This window comes from Fringilla coelebs (genome assembly GCF_963513975.1).
Source record: "Fringilla coelebs genome assembly, chromosome: 2".
NCBI lineage: Eukaryota > Metazoa > Chordata > Aves > Passeriformes > Fringillidae > Fringilla > Fringilla coelebs.
The window spans coordinates 99,071,924-99,093,591 of NC_140029.1; the positions used below are offsets into that span (position 1 = coordinate 99,071,924).

Consider the following 21,668-nt stretch of genomic DNA (forward strand, 5'->3'; position numbering starts at 1 on the left):
TATGGACTGTCTAGTGCACTTAACCTATCCAGAGGCATGCTCCTTCCAAACTGTTACTGCCTGCCTTAGCTGCTGACTCAATACTGATGAAGTGTCTACAGTGCTTGCCTGCAAACATGTGGCTCTTGCTTCAGCACTGCCTTCATTCTATTTTTTTCAGCTTTCTCTCTGTGAAGACTTTCTCATTAGAGTTTAGAATTAGTTCAGTATTTGGACAGTGATTTCTCCACTTCAGAGCTGTTTGACCAAAGTCTTAGTGAGAGCCTGTGCCCTATAAAACAAGGTGCCTAGCTGTGTTGTCTGCTGAAGGATCTTGCTGGTAAGCTGAGTTCATCAGATCTGCACAGCTCTGTGTGTGTACTCAGAAACTGAAATTCCAACTTCCCTGCACATTCAGTCCATCCCTCTGTGCCTGTGCACAGGAGAACAACAAGGACAGACATCCTCCTGGTGTGAGGAAGATGTGATGTCAAGGTGGTAAAGCCTGAAGTAGTACTGCTGCTGTGCAATCCTGTGCAGCAAACACAGGAGAAATGGACTTTCTGCAGGGCTGCTTGCGTGCACAAGGCAGCCCCTCCCTGCCTGTGCCCCGGCTGCGGCAGAGGGGAGGGAAGGGCAGCTGTGGGGACAGGGAGAGCACAGTCACAGGAGGGGGAGCTGCTGTGGAGCAGTGCTGCAGGGGGGATGTTAGCCGTGGGCTCGGGACTCATACTCACATCACCCGTGTTCTACTGCTGTTCAATAGGTCCCTGGAAGGGTGGAAACAATGCTGTACAAGGTTTTAGTCTGAGACACTGCCGGCTTGCCTTCCAGAGTTGCCAGCCTCTCTTGTCTCCTCTTTTCTTGAGCCTGAGCTGCTGCATCACAGGTTCATTTATTACCTGGTGTCAAATTACAGGAGAAAGTTTGATTCATCATAAATGGCAGCCCTGTGTTTCAGCAGATATTTTCTGAGTGTAGTGAGCCTAAATCAAGGGAGTGTGGATTAAACTGTCCCTCTGATTTCCTAGCTCACTTTCAGAGGATGTTTGTCAATCTAAAGCCCTTTCACAGCCTGGAAAATACTGTCTTTTTAATAAAACTCCTTTGAAATCCTTATCCATTATCTTGGCATCTTGTAGAAGATACAATTATGTCCCAAAGTTTGGTTGACCAAACCCTTGTTCAATGGATGACAGCTTCCAATCCTCTTCAGTAAATAATGGTTCAGTTTCTGTAAGGTTTTTTTTCTTGCCTCTGTTTGATATCTCAGGCCAGGGAACAGTGTCTATTCCTACCAGTCTGAGTTTAAATGAAGCAGACAGCTAACTTTGATTTGCTTCTGTTCCTTCTCATCAGACAAACTGGCTTGCATTAATCATTTTAATAAAAATGGCATTAAAATGATCAAGTTTTAAAAAGACACACGACCCACCAAGTTACAAGTCATCCTGTATGCATATTAATTACAACTTGTCTAAATTTTAGCAAAAGCTCAAAGGAATCAGTTTTCCCTGCATGTTGGCTTTAATATGGAAAACTCCCTGTAATGCAAGATGTATCCCATCCTAGTATAGTTTTCTAAACACAGTATATTAATTTTGATGGATGACCCCCGAATGCTTTAAATCCACTAAGATTTGCAGTAATTAGAATTTTTTAAAATACTTTGTTTCCTGAACTATCCATGGTGACATCCGTCTATTGTCACGTGGATTTTTTGTGTCATTATTCATTCTTCTTAAAAAAAACCAAAATCAAGTAATTTGTATGGAGAGCTTACCTTTGCTGCTACATGGTGGAGGGAACATGTTTTCATTTATCTCTTTTTAGTCACTGCTCCCTTTTTGAGTGATTGTGTTCTGAAGAGGTGCACATTTTTCAGGAATGTTGGAAGCCCTTCCCCTCCCACCCCAGTCTCCAAGTAGTAGCATTGTTCCAACAGGAGGGCCAGAAAGTCACTTCATCCATTCTGAGTGCTTGCCAATGGAAACTCAAGCATAAGGCAAAATTCACCAGGCTTTTTTTTGCTCCTCTGTTTCATGCTTCCCTCTCCATTTTCTTTTTATTGTAATGTTTCACCTAACAATGTATGTGATATAATATATAATGCTTGCATGCACAAATCTAGTGTATATATTCAGAATATTTATTTATTTAGTGGTTGTAAAAAGCAAGACAAAGTGTTGGGTTGTTAATCTCCTGTCATCTCCCCCAGACTCCAAGCAAGGTTTTTCTCTCCTCCTGAGTCATGATTCCATGTCTGACCTTTGCAGAGCCGCACATCCTTTCTCAGTCGCGTTTCACAGCGTTGCTGATGGCTTGCTGCTGTTTGCTCAGCTGCTTGTGCTGTCCTGTGCTGTTTTCTCTTCCACCAGCCTCTACTTTATTTCTAGTCAGAATTTGCATGTTTAGTCCGCTCTTTGCTTTCTAAGATCTCTCTCCTCTCATTTCCTGCTTTGGTGGTTTCAGATCGTTCCTTTATTTTCTCAAGCGCATTCCCCCCTCCTTCGCTCTTTGTCACCTGCATTCCTTGGCTCGCTGATGTGTCTGATGCGGCGTTCCCTCCCATCTTCCCATCCGTGCCTCCCTGAGCAAGGTTTCCCCCTTGTCCCTGCCCCCGGCCATCTCCCGGGAGCCAGAGCAGTGCCGGAGGGGAGGATGCTCCCGTGCTGCCGTGCAAAGCCCTGCAGTGCCGCTCAGTGCAGGGAGAGGCAGGGGGCACTGGGGAACAGCTGCCAGATGCAGGGGAAGCAGCAACAGCCTGGTCCCAAGGCAGAGGGTGGTGGGAGGAGTGGGCTGTGATCCAGCACATGCCTCTTTCTGACAGGCACCGGTGAGGGAAGCCTGCAGCTCCATCGGACATTGGGACTGATGTGAGAGATGCTCAGTGTAGCTCAGAGTGTCATCTATGGAGATCCCCTTGCCTTTCCACAAGCATGGTCTTTGCTGGGCTTCTCCCTCATTCATGGCTGGTTTTACCCTTTATTTCAGAGGTGACAAAACCCCAGCCCAGCAGAACAAGACAGCAGGTCTGTACCACCACTTGCCAGTGTCTGGATTTAGGCAGCAAGCCTAGGAGGGTCCTGGCTTGACTAACTAGGGGAGAAAAATGTTTCCTTTCTGGACCAGCTAATAATCAGGTTATATATTAACAACTAAAATTTGATTAGGCTTCTGATTAGGAAAGAGTAAGCCAGGAGTTTGAAGCTTGTTGTGTCAACAGAACAGATTAGCTTGAGTCTGACGTTCTGCTTTCAATAAGGAACTGTTAATAGAATAATAGTGTCTCCTCATGAGGTTCTGACCAGGATACAGGGCTTTGAGCAGTTGCTAAGTATCACAGGATATGCACTGGGACTTTGCAAGCAGCCAGACAGAAGGCTAGCCAATCATGTCGTTTGCTAATAAACAATAAACAATGATAAGGGAGTAGGGAAATCTCTGACTTTAATGAATAAGGTGAAACTTGCATGAAAGGTGAAACTGGGAAAAGTACCAGTAGGTTGCTGTCATTTGCCTGAGGTGACTAGCTGGAAAGGCAGATGTCGTGCTGGGGGACCCTGAACTTATTGTTGTACAAGGTTTTATTTGCAGAATAGCACAGTTCAAAAAGTTCTGAACAATTCTGACAATTGACCCTTTTTACTGGAAAGCATTGAGATCGTGTCACCCACACTTTGTGAGTGGGCTCACTGCGTGCAAGGGGAAACTGCCAACATGAGGTGACCTGGAATGGTAATGGCACTTGGGTTCTTACTGAGAGCAGATTTTAGAAGGAGAAAATAAATAATGCCTGTAAATTTTTTATTGTGCCAGGCTACTTTCAGCCAGCTCTGAGAAATGGCCAGCAGATAGTCATGTACTAAACCATTGCTGTTTTGTCATACAAACTGGTGTCACAGAAAATCAGGGTACCAACTGTTAAAACCATACTGTAAGTGCCTAACATTTAGAAATATAAATAATGCTTAGCCTACTTTTCTCATCAGGATAGGATCCAGTGACAGTGTGATTAATCACAGGCTGTTCAGCATCAGTAGGGGGAAATGAAACCTATTAATGCTGCCCTGTTCTCCAGGCACTGAGGCTGTGCTGGGAGGAAATGATCTCTGACGTGAGGGAAGACAGACTCCTAATTCCACACACAAAATTCCACCTGCTGTCAAGAATGATTAGGGATCAGAATGGTATCTGAGGGTATCCGTGGTGATTGCTTGATCTTTGTGGCTAGCTGTCCACAGCCAGACCCCTATTAAAGTTCTGTGTGGTGTTTCACATTCTGCCTAAAATGCTCCCCTGCCCCAGATACGTAGGAGCAGGACAGCTGCTCCCTTGGAGGATGCTTGCTCTCTCTGCCTCAGACAGCAGCACTCTGAGGGGGGGCACATTGCTCTCAGCCCAGAGCAGCAAGCTTTGCTTCTGCTTGTTACTTCAGACACTGGGGATGCTTTTTGGATGCTGCCATCATCACCACCAGCATTAATGATGCTCTTCACTTGCGGGGCAAGGGGATGGGAACAAAGCAACATTTCTTCTACATCTTTGAACTTCAGCACAGTGGATTTCAATAAAGACATCTTCTGTTCTACGTTATAGCCAGGCTGCCTTTGTCTACTACACAAATGATTCATTTCAGCAGAACCTCTGTGGATTTTGTCCTCCCTCAGATCACTTTGAGTTAACCTATGGGGAGGGGGAGCAGATGTCCTGCTGGGATGCCAGGTCTTGGATTCTAATGTGTCTGCAGGAAAGCTGTAGATTGTCTGAAGGACACACTAAGGGCAATGCACTGCGATCCATCAGCTAAGAGAGCAGGATGGTGATGATGTGAACAGAAACACAGAGACAAGTTGCTGTCACATGCACACTGCTCATGCAGATGACAGGGAAGTGCTTGTACTTAACTGGATCCAGGTAGTGGTATCAAGGCTCCCATATGGAGTGATTTGTCTTAGAGGGCAGGTAAGCTAAAAATAACCAGGCAGCTGTAGGGGAGTTTGTCTTGCCAGGTCCCCCTCAGTTAGGGAACTGTATTAGTAAAGCTGAGATTGCTTCATTACTGTCATTGAGCCCACTGAATTTGGGCACAAATGTAGCAGCACTGGGACCAGTGGAGAAGCAGTACTCAGAAACACATTCATTTGGGAGGGGAATGGCCAGAGGAAAGGAGGTACAAGGGGAAAAAAAAGGTTCAGAAGTGGAGAAATGGAAGGTAAGATAAAAATCAAGTAAAAAACAAAGGGCAGATTTTCTAGCAGTAAGAGTAGGAGATTTTACAGATGTTAGTGTAGCTGTCCTACTGGCCTAAGGCCGCCAGGATGCCTGAGGGAACCCCTGGGACAACTCACTCACCTGCCAGCCAGGCCTCCTTTGGAAAGGTCTGGTGTAGGGGGGGCAGAGCCAAGAGGGATAACTTGCACCTTAATATTCAATGCTGTGGGGAAGGTGATGTGTATTTCAGTAGTAGTTATGTGTAATTAATAGGATTTAGCATTGATAAATTTGTAGCTGTGTCTAATTGCAAGCAAAATAATGTAAATTGGACACAGTTGTCTGTTTATTAGCTAAATAAACTGTTTTATTATTTATTAGTAATATGTTGATTAATCAGTAAGAATTACAGTCCCTATCAGTTCTGTCCCCAGCTTGCAATATAAAGAATGAAAGTCACACCCTGAGGCAACAGTCCAGCATGTGATTCTTCTGAAACTGGACCTTGGATGGCTGCGTCTCTGTGGAACCCAAAGTGGTGAGAAAGTGTTGTAAACATGTTGAATACCAGTCTGGTTACTCTTCCACTTAGACTGTCTTCCATAGTAATCTGCAATCCTCAAGGTGATGTATTTAAAGTTCTTTCATTCCCATTTTTAGCTCTCTAGTTCCTACATGGTCAAAATTGTCCTGATCTCTCAAATGCCCACATAAATATTTTGGTTAAGCTACTTTCAGTTTATGGTTCCTGTTTTGGAACAGGGGGGGTTGCAAATTTTTGTTTGGAACTTTATAATCATCTTTTCAAATCTCTCTAGGTATTTAGTAGCTGTCATTGCAGACAGGATGGTTTGGTTCATTTTTTTTTCTGAGTAGCCTTTTATTTCTTCTTCCTGTGAAACATTATTTAGTTTCCTTTGGGTAAAATTCTCATTCTTGATTTAATTTCATTTGACTGTTTTCTAATGATTTTGGGTCAGCTTTAATGCCTTATGAATAATTTCATTATTTGTTCCATCTCGCTTCCTTGGTTCCTGACAGCTCCTCTCTCACTACCTCTGTCCTGATGTGCAAGTTTTTGAGTTAGCCAGAATTTAGAGTTTTCCCCATGTAGATGAGCATCAGTAATACACAGATGGGATACTATTTGTGATACCTTCACAACAAAATTCTATTCAGGGTGCTGGAAGCAGAATTTGTTTTCCCCCTTAGAAATTCTGTCACCTTTGCTGTTTACCACAGCCACGATCACTGTTTCTTTGGCCACGTCTCTGCCCTATGCCCAGCCAGCAGCAAATGGCCATGCCTCATATTTCAGGTGGATTTATTAGGAATGCTGAGTAATGCACTTTATGCTGGATCACTTATTACACTTGTGTTTTGTGTCAAGATCAAGTTGGATGAAAGAACTGAGTGCATTGAAACACCATTTGGGAGGGTTATTGGTTAATCATACCTTGAAATGCAGTTGAATGTTTTTCCTCATGTAAATTTATGCAAATGCTTTTTCACTGAATGTGGAATTATTATAATAAAGGCAGTACTGTGTGTATTGAAGAAGTTGAGTTATTTGGGTTTCGTTACCCTATCTCTTAGAGTTGAAGACACTCATCCTGTCCAGTCTAATTATTTCCACAGAGGTTTTTGTTTTTCTTTCCTCTCAGTTCCTCTCTGAGCTGAATTGTACTGATTGAAGAAATGCAGATGTTTAAGAAGTTCTCTTGGTACCTGCTGCTATGTTGAAGCTGGATTAGGGCTTCAGCCAGTCCTGCTCCAGCAGCTTCTGCTGGTTCAGCCATTAGACCTTCCTTAAAACTCAGTGAGCAAATGCAACCTGCTTAATGCTGACTCTCTGCACGCCTTCTGCAATGGGTGAAGTTCCTTTCAGCATTTCTATCCTGCTGCAACTGGAATTAGATGGATTTGTTAATTTTGGAATTTACTTCTGCCCAATACTGCAGGCTGTTCCCTCTCTGGAGCTACGTGGAGAGTTTTGGTGGCTTCCTCTGTTAGAGCTAAAGATGATCACTTAGGGTAGCAGCTTTGTAAAGGATTGCTCTGACTGCTGAGAGCCCCAGATTCCTTCCTGTTGATAGCTGTTAGCACCTTTTAGCTCGTGTTAGCACAGAGAAGCATACACATAGTGAGGAGAGAGCAGATGTTTGAATAAGTGCTCTAAGGACAGCAGTAGAGAAAGCACTAGGATGGAGCAGTGCTCCTGCCTAAGGGCTGCATCCTTGGAGGATGCTGCTGACCACAGCAACATTCCTAGCTCAGATTCTTTTTTGCCTTTTTTATATTTGAAGATTTGCACTTGGAAAAGGTTTTAGCTTTCATTTAAGGTAACTTTTAGTGAGTTATGCCCCTATTTTCTGGCAGTTTCACTCTTCCCTTTTCTCCCACACCCCTTTTTGAAGGACCAAATAACTGACTTTTCAGTCAGAGGCAGAGTGAGAGGAGTTGGTCCACAAATACAACTTTCTCAAAAGCTTCTGACTACTGATGACGTTTGCTGCCAAACTTGTATTTCTTATCCCTGCCTCGTATATGTGTAAAAATTTCAGTAAAAACTCTGCTTTTCAACTGTTGTTCCTGATGTGGTTTGGCTTAGGAAAATCTGAGACGCAGTGCTGTGCAAAAAAGAAACAGCAAACCTAGACTGCACTGCACAGTGGATTATTTCAAGTACAATGAGTGGGGGAAGAAAGACATTGCACTTAGAATAGATACTACACTTGATAAAAAAGCCTGAGTATTCTACACACTGCTAATCTTGCTAGCTTTAATTTTTATCAGAAAGTCTGTCTGAGCTGATTTCCAGAACCTGTTTCTTTCTGTTTAGTAAGTACACTCACTTAGGCCAGTTTTGTTTGTTGTGTGTGTTTATTTCCCTAAATTCGTGGAAATGAGTGTTATCTTTCTTTATTTGGAGTAATAAAACCAGATAAAGCTTTTATATCAACATGAACAAAATCTAATTTGTGAAGATGTTTTGTCTGTTATGAGGCTTTTATTTGAGCCTTTAATTAATTTCATTTCCTGAATTTAGATTCAATCATCTGTTCTTCCTTTTAAATGTATTCTGTTGTCCAGGCTAGAATAGCTCTTTTTGTGACAGATGCAGATATTAATGAAAACTCTTGATCTGGTGTGTAGATATTATTGAACACTTACAACACAACCTGAATTTGTAGTTCCTTTCTAGCCCTGGAGAAATCAAACTGACATCAGAGATCTGCCCGTTCAGTCACTTAAGTCCTCTGGTGAGAATCTGAAGGGGCAGGGGAGAGAATGTGAGTTTGATCTGAGGGAAGCATTGCCCTGGGTTGGTCTCTTTTAACAAAAGCTTTATTATATAGCTTGTTATATAATTATTGTTCTTTTACTATATTCTATATCACTCTATAATTATTCTATTATTATATTGTAGAATATATCTGAGTGAAATTGAACATAGGTTTATATTGAAAGAGGGACTCTTTTTTACTAGAAATACTAAATGGGTAGAAGTCACTATATTTAAATATTATTTAATTTGTTACTTATTAGAGCAATAGGATGTTCCTTCCTTCCCTCTGCTCTCTTGAGTCAAGGGCTGGGTGTCATGCAATAAATCCTTGCTCCATAACTACATGGACTGAATATAGGAAAGAAGATCACATTCTTAAACCTAAGGCTTGTGTTGGCATTCCAGTACCTAATGATATTTATTTAACATTATTTTTAATGCTATGAGTGACAGGAAAAAAGTTAGATGAGAAAAAAAGGCACAGTGGTGTGCCTGGATATATGTTATGGTATTACAGTTGAGCCTTTGGAGCGTGGGTTAGATTTTTGTGCAATTTTCCCAGGGGACTCCAGAACTATGGATGTGACCACACAGAAGCCCAAAGAGAGGAAGCTTGGTATGTTTCCACCTTTTCTCCTGTTTCACAGTCTATTTCATGTCTATACTTGTGTTAAATTGCTGATATTTACTGGGTGTCCTGCAAAAGAAGAACCGATGGTGAGGGCAGCAGAGAACCACTCTGTACTGGAGATGTGGAATGAACACCAGCACAGGGAACAGACTGACAGAGGCCTTGGCTGTAACACCTGGTGGAGCATGAGAAGAGGCAAAACATCTGGGGGGAAACAGGGGGAGGGTGAGTGATGACAGAGGCACATTACTGTTTTCTTACTAAGAAACAAAATTTCCTAATAATTTGTCAGGCTCTACCTTTTCAAGCTGAAATTTATTACTACATCAAAGTGAATGCCTTGCTACTAACAGAATAAATGTCTCTATTTAGAATGTAAATGAGAAAAATGTATGAATTACAAGACATTTTAAGACTTGTGAGTGGCTGGGTGGATGGAGTTAGTCTTATTTTAGAAATTGGCTTTGACATAATTTGGTAATAAGTAATAGGCTTAGTTTCTGATTCTCTAATAACTTGAAATGCAGCAAATCTTTGCTGACTGTGTGAGCTGCATTACACATGAATGCAAGGCAAGGGGTGTATGTGGGAGCTTGGCTGCTTGGTTTGTTTGCAGCCTGGCTGCCTCCCTTCCTGCAATGCCCTCCCTCCCTGGCAGAGCACCGGGACAGAGGGTTGAAGTGAGCCTTGCTCTGCACTGAGTTATGCCAGCTTGAGGATGTTATCCTTTTCCAGAAGATCCTGGGAGCCCTTCAGGGGTTAGAAGCACATAACTGGAAGTTGTGTACCTCCTGTGCTCCCTTGGCTCCTTCTGCCTGGAGGAGAAACCTGCCTGAAAATGCTGTATTGGGTGATTCTTGGAAACAGACACCTGAAGGCAGATGCATTCTTGTAAAAAGGAAACCCAGAAAGCATTTGCACAGATGTGGTTGACACAGGAGGTCATGATCTCATTTCATATGTCACTGCTTAATCTTAGCTGAGATAATTACAGACATATGGCTGTCTAAATATGAAGTCAACAGGAAGGTATCCAGCTACATGTGGTACTACAAGTAAATCAGATTTCACTGCAGCAGCCAGCAGCCGAGCCTATTAGGTGGATATCGGATATTTCCTGACAAAATTTATCACTAAAAAAAAGGACAACAAATTTAGATTTATTCATTCTTTGTATGTCTTTGTAGACTGGTACCAGTATAAATAAAACTCACATTAGTATCTCATAATGTTCAAATAATAACCAATATAGAATTTATAGTTACTTATTTGTGTATTTTTTCTAAAACATGACAGGATGAAAACCCCGTGTCCAGAAAAAGGTGTAATATATTACCTAAACTGTCTGGGTTGATGCTGGCAAATCCTGGAAAATACCCAGACAGTGAGGTGTGGATGGTTTGTTCCCCTGGCCAGCAGCTGGATCAGTGCTGTCACTTGCCTGGGCTCTGAGCAGCTGCCAGCCCCAGCAGCACAGCAGCGGTAGGTGCAGTAAAGCCCTCCAGCAGAGGGTGGTTTGTAGTGCTCAGAACCAGTACAAAATGTCCATGGTGCTTTTCCTTTTACAGTGCTGACCCCAATTACTTTTCTTTCCCTTTCTTTCCAGAAGGCCTCACCTTGTGGCCACACCATTATCACGTTTCTGTAGCTCATCTCCACTGCAGCACAGCTATAGCTTTGATATTGTTGCTTCAGAGGACTCCCAGAGTTGCTTGGGAAGCCCATGGGTATTTTTGCAGGATACTGCCTTTGCAGCATGCACTGAAACCCCCTGGTTTGTTCCAAGCTTAGTGGCAGTTTTCTGCACAGCCATGAGCAGACACCACCAATTACATTATTTCCTGACTGTAAAGCAAGAGGATGGGCTCTCCTCTACTGCCTCCTGTCATGCTTTTAAGCCATTTGTGAGCAGGGATTTGTTTTTCTCCCTGTGTATAGTAAACTGAGGTTGAACTCCTGTGGTGTCCTTGCTCAGATTTGAACAGCCCCTCCCAAATTCACTGCTAGGGTAATTATTTGTCCGTGTCCCAAACAGAGACCTGCACAACGAGCTTTGGCAAGGCTTGGTGCACCAGCTTGTGCTGAGAAAGTCCTTGTGGTCCCCAGGTGCTGTGGGCCAGGAGAAGCCCCACAAACCCACACCCATCACCCCACGACCTTTCCTGGGAGCCAGACTCCACAGGGATGTATTTGCAGGACCACAGGCAGCAGCAGCAGCTCGAGCTCTGGGTATGATCCTCCCCTCAGGCTCACGTGTTCTTGTAAACTGAGATTTCACACAAGCCAGTGAAGACATACTTCAGTTTTATTGTTGTTTAGGCATGGATAGAAACATTAATTCTTTTGCACTCTTGGTTCTTGAAACTTGCCTATAGTGAACTCGGAGCAGTGAAAAACCCAGCTCCTCGGACTGACGATTTAAAGTGCATAGGAGATCAAGCAGAATCCCAAAAGGCGAGGAGTTGTTTATAATCCTTTTTCCGTGAAAGTTGAAGGACTTTTTTTCTTCTCTTTTGCCCTATATTCCCCTGATAGTGGTATGAAAATTTTCAGCCCTTCCCTATGCTTTCCCTTTGAAGTTTTCCCTATCTTTGGAAGATTCCTCTCTGTATTTAAGAATTATTTGTAGTGGTATAAACAAAGAGAGGCGGTAGATGCACACTCCTTCACAGGAGTCTGGTACAACGTTTCCCGTTCAGAGTCATGCCCACTGAATTTGTTTTTACTTTTACAAAATGTGTATCACTTGGCAGTGTTCTTGCACCAAAAGAAAAAGATATATTTATATATAAAGTAACTTTTTTGTGTGTTCACGTTTTATTTTCGAAAAACAGGTGTTTAAAAATTTTAGAATTTTTTTAACAAAATTCTAAAAAGAAAAAAAATCACAATATTTACAGAGATAACAGAATGGCTTAGCCATGCAAAACAAATTACTTTGGTTTTTCCCCCATTTTACTTTGGTTTAAATATTGACCAAGATTATAATTTTTTTTCTTTTTGCCAAATAAAACAGTAACAAATTAAAGTTTAGAGGCATATAACAGGATTTCCCTCTAATATTTTATACAGCATAGAGTTTATAGGACATCTTATGTATTTAATCCATGCCAATGCACTACAGGAAGCTTTTATTAAGACATCAGTCACTACCGCCCAGACATTTAACATTTTACAAATTTACAAGTAACAGTGTTTTCTGCCCCCTAAATAATGCAAAAGTGGCAAAATACATTTCCTAACGTCCATCTTTTTCTTTTATTTATTTATTTATTTATTTTTGCCTACCAGTCTATAAAAACTTACTTTTTCCCTGGATATTTGTAAATGGAAACCTGATGTTCTGCTTACTTCTGCTGTTCCTCTCCATCAAAGCTGCCTGTTACCTTCTTCCAGAAACTAACTTTCCAGATAAGATGAAACTTATCTCCCTTAAGTACAACTTTCTATTGGCAATTCACCCTAAAACCTTTTCTTATCAAGTACCATTCTAAAAATTCCCTCAAGCAAAAAACATGTTTATAAAGTTACAAACTTGAATGTAACTAAAGATACATAGACATTTCATTGTTACAATTATATGTACTGTTTGATAAATTAGGTACCAGTTAAAAACACTAAAATTATCTCAAGGTGCATTCAATATCTGTAGCATAGTTAACAAAAACACACAAAAAATATATATATATATATATTCTATTTTTGTGGGAAAAAAATGCAGCTTTGATATGACCACTTTTTAAAAAAGTTTCCAATTCTGACTGGTATCTCTCTGAAAAGAAGAAAAGGTACAGTACTTTAAGGCAGCGAATAACATAAAGGAATCAAAATTAATCCAGAATTCCAGTTCCTTATCCTAATGCTAACATGAAAGACGACTGATAACCATCAATAAAACGCATGTCTTGCTCTAGAAGAAAAGGATTTTTTAGCCACCGGCTGTATGTAGGCTAGGAATTTTTCATAGTGTTCCTTACTCAATACCCAGACTTCTGCAGGGAAACTCTTTATTCCCCTTCTAGCTTATTGAGCTTTGCATGGTTTTTTAAATGTTCACTTTCATTAACAATTTAGTTTATTCTTGTCACAGCTGTCACCCTTCTGCTTTACCATGATTTCAAAGAATGAAAAAGGAGTTTGACATTTTCCTTTAAGACAATCTTACACTCTAGGTACTTGCTACAAAGCAGAGGCTTCACTGATTACAACCAGAATCAGACATGTACCTGCTCAAAGGGTGTCATAAAAACAAATGAAATAAAACCATTACACTATACATCAGATTAACAGCAACTCCCAGAACAAAGCCTTACAGTGTATAAAAATAGCTACGTAAAAAATTTACATAAAGGCAAACGAAAAGAAATCTTCAGTGCAGACATTTACAAAAAAATATTTCAAACAGAACACAATATGGTGACCTATTATCATGGCTGTTGCCAAAATTAGTTTGTGGGGTTTTTTTAGCTTGAGATAATTGTGTCTAAAATCCTTTGAAAACCTGGTAGTATGATCTGCTTAATACTTGAACCATGAATAGCTGTCACTTCTTTGTATATGTTTAAATACAATCCACGTTCATGCTTCAATTGGTCTATATGTATTCTCTGAAAATATGAAAGATAAAGCCAGTTAAATATTTTAAAATATGTTAACCATCATAACTACTCAGTATATCTATGCTGTGAATAAACAGCTACATGAAAAGTACTTTCTTCTGCAGCTCAGTGATGTAAACGCTTTCTTTCATGACAAGAATCACTGTTGCAGTATTGTTCCCAGTAAATCCAGTAAGTTTACTGGTAAGTAATGGATTTATGTTCATTTCAGTTATGCAGATCTACTGATCTGAAGGAATACAGAGTAGAAGATTGCACCAAAGGCACACAGGGTGTTTACACTGCAGCTTTTTCAAAATCCAAACTGACTTGTTTTCCATCTTTAAATCCTTCCTAGGACATCATTTCGGTATGCCCAATTCCCTGTTCCAAACTAGTAAAACAGTGATATTGTTGGTAAAGTGCCTACAGCAATGCTGCATCTCTTGTTATACTATGTAATTGCTCTGTATAATCCATTACATTCTAAATATTTAATGCAAAACTTGTGGCTTGTATTAGAAAATTTCAGTCAATACTGACATATTGAAATTATTGACAGTTGCATTCATTTAAAAAAGAAACCTTGTTATATAAATATGAAATATCATAATTCCACATAATTCCATATGCTTTAAACCCCTTTTACCTCAAGAAGGTATCCAGTGCTATTTACTTAAAATCGGTGAAAATCAGGGCTGTCTACAGCCTTCCTGTGAAGGAGCTTATAATGCAAGCACCCCTGAATATGTAATACTCTCATTTTTAAGGCTATTTGATGACTAACTCAACAAACCCCTATGGTTAGCTGGTTTCCAGACTCTTGTGTTAACAGAGTGTTAATTTTAAATGACCTAAACTGGCCAGAAAAATGGTCTAAGCCCCTCCCTTGGGTACTAGGAGGAGAGGTGCAGCAGTGGTGTATATATGTGTGAGCACAGGGTGGTGCTCTTGGTGCTCTGCTGTGCTCCTGTAATTCCCCACAGAACTACACATCTGCCAGACCATTTGTAAACAGTTTACTTCATACAGATCCCAGCGGGGGAAACTTTCAAACCTGTTACTAATGTAATACACAGTGTCTCTTTCCAGGATAAAACTGGTCCTAGTACAGTGTGTGAAATCTAGACTGAGAATTGTTTTGTTCTATGGGAAGGAAGTTTCATGACTTTACATTAATGATGGAAAAAGTGACAAAGGACTTGGAAACTTATGCTTTCAGTAAGGGAAGAAGTTCCTGCAAATATTTCAAGTCATAACTTGAAATCTTCTGAACTCTATTTAAACATACTCTTCATATAAACACATACATACACACGAACAGTGGTACAGTACAAAATTTGTACTTTCACTTCCTCAAGCACATGCATTAAAATAAAGCCAAATATCAAGTTCCATCTGAATGTCAGACTTCTTTTTATATTTGTATATGAACCTCTGAGTTCTACTGGCCAAAAGCTTGAGTCTGTCTCTCCTAAAACTGCACCACAAAACAACCCCACTGCCTCCCCTCTGGAAGGTGAGCATCAGACCAAGCTAGAGCTTTGATCACCAGAGAGAAATGGTGGACAGAGATTTTAATGCTGTAATATGAAACACTTACCTGGAATGATGACTGACACATTTTCTCTTAAGTTTCAGATTTATGATTGTTTTCCTCTAGTTTTTTGTTTTCTTCTATGTTTCCAAGATCTTTGTCTACATGTTTTGATGCTGTCCTACAATGAAAAGGAAGGTCAGTTTTTGCATGTCTACATCATTTTGTTCTATACTCATATTAATGACACTGCCTCCTCCCCTCACAGTGAACGGAAAATTTTGACAGTTCTATTCTGAGCAGAGCAACAGGTTTGCATATGTCTGTAAATAGGCCAGTGACACCAGATCTCCCACTGCTGTGAGTACCACAGGAAGTATTGCAGCAGGGCTCTGTGTGATGATCTACCTCTTGAGGAATTCAGAATTATTCTGTGCTAGCAGACATTTAGTAAGGTTAAACCAGTTGTGGAGATCTATGTTTCTTGACAAAGTAACTGTGCAGCTTGTTTCAATAAGCACGAGTCTGCTTTAAGGCATACTAAAGCGTCACAAGTGTGGCTAAAATATCTTGATCAACACAGCGATCTTTTGTGTATTTGTAGTAAATTACTTCAGAGCCCGTGCCAAACAGAAGCTCTTTAAATGTGAAAAAATTCATAAAAATTCTGGCACCACTGAAAAAAAATCTCACTCTGGCTTGTAGGTCTGTTTTAGCTACGACTGACAAGCTTTGGGTAAAGATGAGATTGTGTAAATGTTTGAGGGGGGGGGAAAAAGAGGTATGCCTCATTTAAAATACTTCCTTAATGCAAGTAGTGGTGATGAATTAATGAGTTAAGTGCTTAGTTTAGCTTAGCACAAAAAAACCACTATGCCATTCACTTAATCTGTGAGAAGCCTCACTGTCTGCCAAGGTGAAAGATTCCTGCAGTGCTGTGATAACATTTTGAAGGCCCCAATTTTTAAAATGTAAATGGGCAAATATGTTTGAGTGGGACAAAGTAAATCCCTTGTGTCAAAGCAGATTATCGCATCCGCATTTTCTCGATGGATAATTTGTTTGCTCTAGAGGAAAGTACGGTCTGCTGTGACTGACTGATGCACATGCTCACCCTTGCTTCGGGGCACAGACCTGAGTGACGCTGACTCGTGAAGTACAACGAAGACACAGGCTGGGGAGTGGGACATGTCACGCTGACACCATGCAGGAGGGCTCGGACCGGAGCGGGCCGGCGGGCGGGGGTGTTGTGGAGGGGCTCCTGAGCGCATCCTCCATCTGAGCAAAGGCCGGCAGAGCGCTGCGCCCAGCGTGCCCTGGGCTAAGGACCCTGGAGCAGCGCTGCTGGGGCAGGGCAGCGCGGCTCTGGTCTCTGAAGAGCTCCTGGGCAGTGCACCTGCACCTAACCCTGCCCCACCTCTGGCAGTGCCACTGAAATGCTGCTCTCCAGCTTGAGGTGGGGCGCCTGGGGAGGATGGGATTCTGGATCCCAAATCCCACAGGCTGCGCTGAAAGGGACCTCTCTGAAATCTTATCGGTTTTAGAGGAGGTCGTTTCCTGAGGGACCACAAGTTATAATACTTTAAAGCTGCATTATCTTTTGCTATTGGTTAGGGCGCCTCTGTCATATCTGTGTGACTGACAGGAAGGTATCATGCTGAAAACACATTTACTGCAAAGATCTGAGCTCCTCTTCATTACGGGCAAATTTAATTTTAAAAGTGCTGAGATAGTATTACAAAGTAACTGGTTCTACAGTGGTAAATTTCTATTGCGCAGTAACAATCTATTTTTTCTGGTATTCAAAACCTGAAGCACATGAAATAGAAGAGGGAAGGAATGTGAAATGCAATGAAGAAGAAAATTCAATGCTTTGGTAGGGACTGACCTTCCGTGGGCTTAATAACCTTTCACAAATCTCTTTAATCCTAACAAAAAAGAAACAACCCCTCAAAAAAATCCGTTGAAAATGAAAAAAGTTTATAATTTAAAGCATGTTTGGTTTAGGTTGAGCACATAATTTGGCTTGTCATGTGGCTAATGAGTCTTTTCCCTAAATAAGTCTCACAAAATTGGAGACAATAGGGGAAGAGATGAAAAGCTGAAATAATCTGGACTCAGGCAATTACCTGAGCTGAAGTGTGTTGGATGTGAGAAAGCAGTACCATCCACATCTGTCCTCACATAACTGCTAATGTCTGCTCTTGGAGACCAGACAGACTACTGGCATGGCTCACTGGGATCCTTTTTTTTGGCCTCTTATCACCAGTTTTACAGTGCCCAAATCAGACTGAATCTCATATGACCTGACACTTAACAGCAGAGGGAACTGTCTCGTCTTTGATTAGGTTAAAAGTATTCAGTGACTAACATCAGGAGATTCTGCAATGCGATCAGGTTTTGATTTTTAAAGTAATCTATTTTAGTTCTATATTCAGTCAAATTAAATGTCACCTTTATTTTCCTAAAGCCACACTGGGCAAAAATGGGAGACTTAAAGGGCAACACTAACTTTGAAAGAGGCAGGTGCTCCAGAAATCTTTTGGAGGGTGTTACAAACCACTTGCTTGAAATGAGAGCAGCAGCAGTTTTTCATATCTGACAATCAGATGGATTTCGATTCTCAATGCCTGAGACTGAAATGCAGCCCTTTATTTATGATGGTTCGGTGATCCTGCTGACCTGGTTTTTTGTTCCCCAAATGCCATTATCAAGGCAGAATCACCACCTCAGCACAAACAATGCTGCAGCCTTTTTTAGTGCTAGCTAAACAGTGTCATTAAAGGAGCCAGGAGTTTTTTTCCTTGGAGGTGTGGTCCCCAGGCTGTGCTCTGCCAACAGCAGAGGAGCAGCCATCCCTGGCACGGCACCAGTCCCCAGGGCTCGACAGATGTGCTTGTGTTTGCAACAGAAACGTCTCAAAACATGGGTTCCATCACTTCCTGAGGTGACTTCAGGCACAGGACAAGTGGTCCTTGTCCAGCTGAACATTCAACAACAGTTGTTCCTTACTTTTTCTGTGTGTTAATTCCTGCCAGCTTGCTCCATCAGCAACTCAAGATTGCCTTCCTCATAATATTTGAGTAGCTGGGCAACAGAGTCTGAACGCACAGAAATATTCCCAAGGATTTACCCAAAAGGGAAGACAGCTCACTTTACCCAGACCTGGAGCACTCTCACACTGTTATTATCTACAGCTCCACAAAAAAAGCCCGCACCTTTGATAGTGTTGTTCTGAAGAGTGAGAAGTTGGTTATATAAATATGAGTTTACTCACTCTTCTTTTTTTTTTTTCCCCTTTAAACTAATTTGTAAATCATGGATCACTCTGAGCTCTTGCTAAAATTATGACTTGTATTTAATATTTATCTATGCTTGCTCTTCAGGAAAATAAATATCCTCAGGGAATCCTAATCAAAATCTCTCTGTAAGTAGTACCAAAGTGAGATTTTTAGCATTCTTAGGAGTGTGTGTGCTGTGAGGCCACTATTTTCATGGATCTTGTTCAGATACTGTTCATAGCATTGTTTGTAATATGAAGACTATTTTCCATGACAATTGTTTTGCCTGCTGCAGTGTAAATACAGACTACATCTAGATAGATAGGTGACCCAAAAATTGATGTAAGGTTTTAATTGCTGATCTCTTTTACTCTCACAAGTCTAAGCCTTGCCCTCAACACTATTTAAGGAAGAAAGTATGCATTGCTGTTTGTCCTTGTAACCCAACTTTGTGATAATGACAGGTAAGACAATACACATCTGTGTAGTTCTGGGTGCTGAAGCAAGAGCCATGAAGTTCCTTAAAGCTACACTCAGCTGCACTGTTGCACATGATTTTCTAGGAGCAAATGGTTTTATACATCCCCATCTGGACTCGTTGCAACCTCCTTATTTACTCCAATCTTGCCTTCCACTTCCTCCAATTATTTTTAAATGTCCATCAGTAGGAGAAACCCCAGAGATATTAGAAAAATATTCCAGTCATCAATCAATGGTGACCGTTTTTACTTTGTGTCACTTTTATATTAGATTTCTGTTATGAGCTGACACTTTCAGAGATGTTTGGTAACTATGTCTTTTCTCTGAAAGGGAACTGAGAGAAAACCAATACAAATGCTGAATCTTGTTGAAAACATAATGAGTTTCTTACATCTTTGGCCCACCACATCTGACTTGTATGCTTGTTTGCTATACAGTACCAGAAAAGGAGAACTGTTATGCTTCACTTTCAGAGATGCCACTAACCTTTGTCATTACTGTGACCTAAGCAACATTTCAAGAGTCTGATGTGCTCTGCATTTGAACAACTTTAAGACTGCTGCTGTGATTCAGCTGGCCCAGCTGAAGTGATGTCCACTGGATATTGAACCACTTGAACCTTGATCTAGCCTCATGTGACTTGAGATTTGGGCACCTCCCAACTACAGGGATAAAAATGGGGCCAAGATCCAACCACATGCCAACTTCCATGACCAGAGAGCAGGGGACAGGGTGCTGAGTGCATCATTTCCTTTCTGAATCTCATTTCTGCTGTACCCTCAGCTGTTTCTGGCAAGGTGAAAATTTCATATATGAAGCATTTACCTAACATGGGTGTCCTGCAATCTCTCAACTGAAGCTTGACACAAAAATTTTACAAAGATTCTAAAGTTCTGAGTTATATTCTGTTCAGTATAGATTAGTCTACAACATCCTTTTTGGAAAAAGGAGAAATCTGCAGAGAGAACAACTGTTTGGCCTTCTGCTCAGATGAAGGAGAAACAAGGCATGCTGGGGTAGGTAGCCTCAACTCTTTATTCAAGAGGAGGCTGGATGCAGGATGTGGAATACAGATGAATCTCTGATTTATGGGATAATATTCACACTGAAAAGAATATGTGGCAATAATCAGCTTTTCCATCAAGTGAAGCTGAGGCAGTGAGTAACTGTACAAGTGATTTATTGTGAATATATTCCAAGGCTACAAGTATAATTCCTACTTAGTGTGGATGACAAGACAATAGAAGATTTTACAAACCACAACACCAATAACAAAAAAAAAAGTAATGTTTTTCTTGCCTCGGCAGACTTGGAAAGTTCTGTGCTGCTGCCTTCTCAGACTTTCCTTTGGCGTCACTTTGGGGATAGAGATTAGGTGAGTTACTGGTCAAGGGTGGGTTCAAAAAATAACTGCTACCTGCTGGCCTGGATGGAGATGGGGGGGTTTGTGTCCAGAGGTGTAAGTTGCTTTTTGCAAGGTCTACTTTGATTGCTAGGCTATGATTCATAATGAAAACTTTGTCAGAATAGGTACTGACATTCTGCTTGCTCCTGCAAATATGGTGTGCAGAAAGCAGGGAGGATAGCAACAGATCAATTTAAAATACACAGAGAACAGGAGGTTGTCAGTGATGATACATCAATTAAGGGGTTTGGGAGCCAGCAACCATGTGTCAAATACAGAGATTATTGTTTAACTATAAAGGCATTTTTTTTTCCAGTGAACCTGTCTAATCAATTCGAGCTCTAATTCTTCCTCTAAGCTTTAGGAAGAGAAGCTGAGCATGAGGAAAATAAGTGGTGTCCATTTAGATTATGCCATATCCTATCTTTTAAGCATAAAAAATTGTTGTAATTCATAAATTCATCTCATGCTATATTCTATGACTCCTGTCAGCTCTCCCCACACTACTCAATGGTGCAAGAAGAGATATTTTACCTTCTCTGCCCTTGTTATACTCAAACCACCTCATCCAAAGAAACCCAAAGCAGTGTACCACAGCTTCATGACTCCACATTCACACATTCAAAAAGGAATGACAAAGTTATCTTAGACATTATTGCAACAGTAGCAAAGTGTGGGAGGAAGAGCACTATGTTGTTACTTTTAATAATTTACCAAAAGAAGCATATGCTGTGGGAAAAAACCAAAAAAGCTCTCTACAGTATCTGAGTGTGGTTCTATGCATGGGTAATTTATAACAATTCTATATTTGGAAAACTTCAAAAACCTGATCAGTTATGGTTGAGCCAAAGTCTTTATGTATTATCCAAAAAAAAAAAAGAGCATTTCTTAGCAGATGGAGAATTCCTTGTTGTACTTTCACATCAGCGAAAACACATTTGTACATAGTAAAATCCCACTGGTATATTTTAGATTTCATCTGATTCAATTTCAATGAAAGATCATACTAAAACCAATTGAACTTTAAGACTGCTTTTACACCTGTGCTGATTGGAGCAGGTTAAGCACAGCCACTTAACCTCCCCTGCTCAGAAGCAGCTGTGAGAGCTGTCAGAAGGCAAGACTGCTTCTGACTGCCCTCAGTTCTCCCTGGAGATAAAGGTATAGGGGTAAGACCAGATGGGGCACACAGCAACAGCCAGCTTCAAAAGGATGGAGCACCTTGGCACCTTCCCATCTATTTTCTGAAGTGAG

At 41.0% G+C, this 21,668-nt stretch overlaps 1 protein-coding gene across 2 annotated transcripts in view; it reads right to left on the reverse strand.

Moving 5' to 3' along the window:
• Positions 1–11,400: 11,400 nt before the first annotated feature.
• Positions 11,401–21,668, reverse strand: part of ALCAM (activated leukocyte cell adhesion molecule) — a 115,892-nt gene continuing 105,624 nt past the window's right edge. Inside the window, exons 15-16 of one of the 2 annotated variants that reach the window (XM_084226017.1) lie at positions 15,315–15,429; positions 11,401–12,885 (exon numbers count right to left, since the gene is read on the reverse strand). In XM_084226017.1, the coding sequence (XP_084082143.1) occupies positions 15,342–15,429 (88 nt within the window). In that variant the 3' untranslated portion in view covers positions 11,401–12,885; positions 15,315–15,341. Of the gene's footprint in view, positions 12,886–12,922; positions 13,721–15,314; positions 15,430–21,668 lie in introns of those variants that run through there. The other variant, XM_084226016.1, reaches the window with a different exon arrangement.